The sequence below is a fragment of the Sinocyclocheilus grahami genome, unplaced genomic scaffold (genome assembly GCF_001515645.1).
Source record: "Sinocyclocheilus grahami isolate Dianchi unplaced genomic scaffold, SAMN03320097.WGS_v1.1 scaffold618.1, whole genome shotgun sequence".
In the NCBI taxonomy this organism is placed as follows: Eukaryota; Metazoa; Chordata; class Actinopteri; order Cypriniformes; family Cyprinidae; genus Sinocyclocheilus; species Sinocyclocheilus grahami.
The window spans coordinates 548252-551639 of NW_015505797.1; the positions used below are offsets into that span (position 1 = coordinate 548252).

The 3388-nt window shown below is 39.3% G+C and overlaps 1 protein-coding gene across 1 annotated transcript in view; it reads right to left on the bottom strand.

Annotated features, from left to right (window-relative positions):
- The window catches only part of LOC107557755 (kinesin-like protein KIF1C), a 37690-nt gene that overhangs the window by 7407 nt on the left and 26895 nt on the right, over window positions 1-3388 (bottom strand). The window contains exons 17-20 of the mRNA XM_016241280.1: window positions 3163-3246; window positions 2628-2808; window positions 2345-2417; window positions 300-398 (exon numbers count right to left, since the gene is read on the bottom strand). Coding sequence (XP_016096766.1) covers window positions 300-398; window positions 2345-2417; window positions 2628-2808; window positions 3163-3246 — 437 coding nt within the window. The remainder of the gene's footprint in view (window positions 1-299; window positions 399-2344; window positions 2418-2627; window positions 2809-3162; window positions 3247-3388) is intronic.

Sequence of the window (3388 nt, forward strand, 5' to 3'; positions counted from 1 at the left end):
GTGTGTGTGTGTGTGTGTGAGTGTGTGTGTGTGTGTGTGTGTTTGTGTGTGTGTGTGAGAGAGTGAATGTGTGTGTGTGTGAAAGAGAGAGTGTGTGTGTATGAGTGTGTGAGTGTGTGTGTGTGTAAGTGAGTGTGTGAGAGAGTGTTTGTATCTGAGTGTGTGTGTGTGTGTGTGTGTGTAAGTGAGTGTGTGTATGTGTGTGTTTGTGTGTGTGTGTGAGAGAGTGTGTGTGTGTGTGTGTAGCTGTGTGAGTGTGTGTGTGTGTGAGAGAGTGTGTGTGTGTGTGTGTGTCTGACCTTGTTGGCTGGTAATTTCTCTCTTAGAGAGGAGATGAGTCTCCAGCTCTCCTCACAGGACCGCTTATCAGAGTCATCACCGCTGTCTGAGTCTGCATACTACACACAGAGAGACAGAAAGACACATTAAGGAGTTTTTCACTTCCAGCCATCATGGACAATTATATATATCACTTATAAATGATCAAATATAAAATGAATAGTAGTTATTAAGATTGATGTGGTTTGGAATTGGTAAAACGTGCTTGGAAAAAAAAAATATGATTAGAATATCAATGTGCCTAATAATTATGCACGCACTGTACACTGTACCAATAGAGAGCCGGTTGAAAATCGGTGAACTCATCCTAAGACAGCACAACTCAATTTGTGGATAGACAAATTTTATTAAACAGGTCTTTATTAGTGCTTCATATGTTAACTGTGCACGCAAGCTACCCATTCTAAATTGATGTCTGTAATATTAGATACATCTGAAAGTTTACTGTTTTTCATTCAGGTATTAAAATAAAACACAAATGCTCATGTCTATCCTGTTTTGTGTCATCTGTCAGAGACTAGGAGATATAATCATTTGTTTTGATCACTTGTTTTCTCGTATCACATGATCAGATAATTCAGTCATGGCTTAACACTTAACGGTTATTAACAGGTAAATAATGTTGGTTAATTATTTAAAATTTTCTAATTTTCTATAATCAAAAGACAGTTTAGGAGACAATATGGGTAGTAACAGCATTTTGTTTTGGCAGAGTAATCAGTTCAATTAAAAAATGAGATCGAATATTTTTGGAATCAAATTGTGACTTCTGAAATCATGAAGAGTGTTTATTAAAGACGCAGTAAGTGATTTCTGAGAAACGCTGTTGAAAGTGGATCAGACCGAGCACCAAAACTATGTACTACTTGTAGCCAATCAGCTGTAAGGGGCGTGTCCACTTGTGATGGGGGAGGTGCCAGTGTTGCACAGCACTTTGGGGGCGGGGCTATCAAGATAGGGTGTGATCTAGGGCTGGGTTTGACACAAATTACACAATTCGATTCGATTATCCTTCACAAGCTTGCAATTCGATTCGATTCGATTCGATATCGATTATTTTGGATATATATCAGGTACAGGATATGGCAAATTTTTTCAAGGGAAAAAAAAAATCTCTCAACTAATGCTGTAAAATATACCTGAGAGTCAATAATATGGAAGGTTGAAATTTGCTGATTTGTATACAAACACTTAAAATTAACTCAAGGTTTTTGTAATATTAAAGTTATAATACTAACTTTAACTTTAAATTACATCATTATTTTTCTACTCCAATTAGCTTTTTGAAATATTAACATTTAAATGGTGGCTGTCACAAAAACCTGACGGATTTATTCAAACATAAACACAAAAAAAATGTATAATGAATATGTTATATGGTGCATATTAAGCAAAATGCTCCTCTCTAGAGTTCATTTTTCTAGCTGACATAGTTCATGGTCACTGAATGTGTTTTTCTGTAGTAAATGTGATGTTACGTGACAGATTGTTTACAAGCTATTGTGGTCTTTCCGCGTTTGAAACACTGATTGAGCGATTACATGAGTTGTACTCTTAAGTAAGTCGTACTCTTTCTTTTAACACCTTCGGATGTTCGTTCGTGTTTATTTCATGCTGTAACTGCTGTTAAAGCGGAGGAGATTATCAGTTCACAGCGATCTGTCACTCCACATCAAACAGCGCCAAAACGGAATCTAATATTTGAATATTGTAATAAAATGGACAGAATTCGAAATCTGAGACTTTGTTTCATATCAAAAGTAACAAATCTCAAAGCTTATTGCACTTTATTGGATGGGAGACGGTACAATGTTGCGTTCATTATCTTGACAGGCGAGACTAATCGATTCTTGGGATTTAAGAGTCGATATCGTTTCCTAAAAATGAGAATCGATTCAAATCGAGAAATAGATCTTTTTTACCCAGCCTTTTTAGGTAGGGGCGTGTTTGTTTCGGTGATTTCAAACAGCAGCAGCGTTCTGCAGAAATCAGTGTCTTTTCTTACCAGTCTCTGCTGTTCCAGGATCTGGTCGGCCTCCTCTTTCTCTTTGCGGTACTGATTCTCCAGATCCTGCAGTCTGAGAGAGAGGGTTCAAAGAGAAAGAAGATATTAGCACGGGAAAGCCTGCTGAGGGAAAAACAACAACAGGTTTCACATGATTTCTAGCAGGTCTAGAAGGCTGATCAGACCATCTGGTTTTCTGGTCATTTCATTTTTACATTTTCCGAGACTATAACCTGAACACAGACCCATACGCATAGGAAGACTCGCTAAAAAGTGTTTTCACCTCTTCTCCATCTCCTGCTTTATGTCAATGCCTTGTTTCTCCAGCAGTTCTTCCTGTGCGTAGCTCCAGTCCACCGGCTCCCCCTGCTGCTCCTGTGTGGCACTGCGCTCTCTCTCTAAGCGGGCCTGCTCAGGGTGGTTAAACCTGAACACATGGCTCTTCCCCATCACTATACGGTTACCTACACAAGCACAGGGCAAAGGAGAACGAAAGAGCTTACAAGCACTGGTATGTTTGTGTAGGAAGATAAAATAATAATGAGGATATGTTCAGAATGGCATGCTACCAGACTACGATTTCTGCAGCACACAGAACTGTGCAGAGTGTGAAGGTTTTCTGTATAACGATGGCTTTAGATTTATAAATGCAAAATAGCTGCAGTTATTTCCAAATAAATGTATTTGAAATGTTTACTGTTGCACATTTAGTCCTGTGTAACAGCATTTATGTACTGCATGGTCTGTACTGTAGTAAACAATACACTATTTTTCCATTCTCGACCGTGGAAATTGAAAATTGAACTGAAAAAAGTCACCTTGTTTGAGCACAACACCATCAGTGATTCGTTTTCCATTGACGTACGTTTCTGCTCCAACTAATGGCTCCAAAGTCACCGCCACTGCGCACACGCACGCACACGCACACACACACACACACACACACACACACGCACACACGCACACACACAGAGAGACACAGACACACACACACACGCACACACAGACACACAGAGAGACACACACACACACACACACACACAC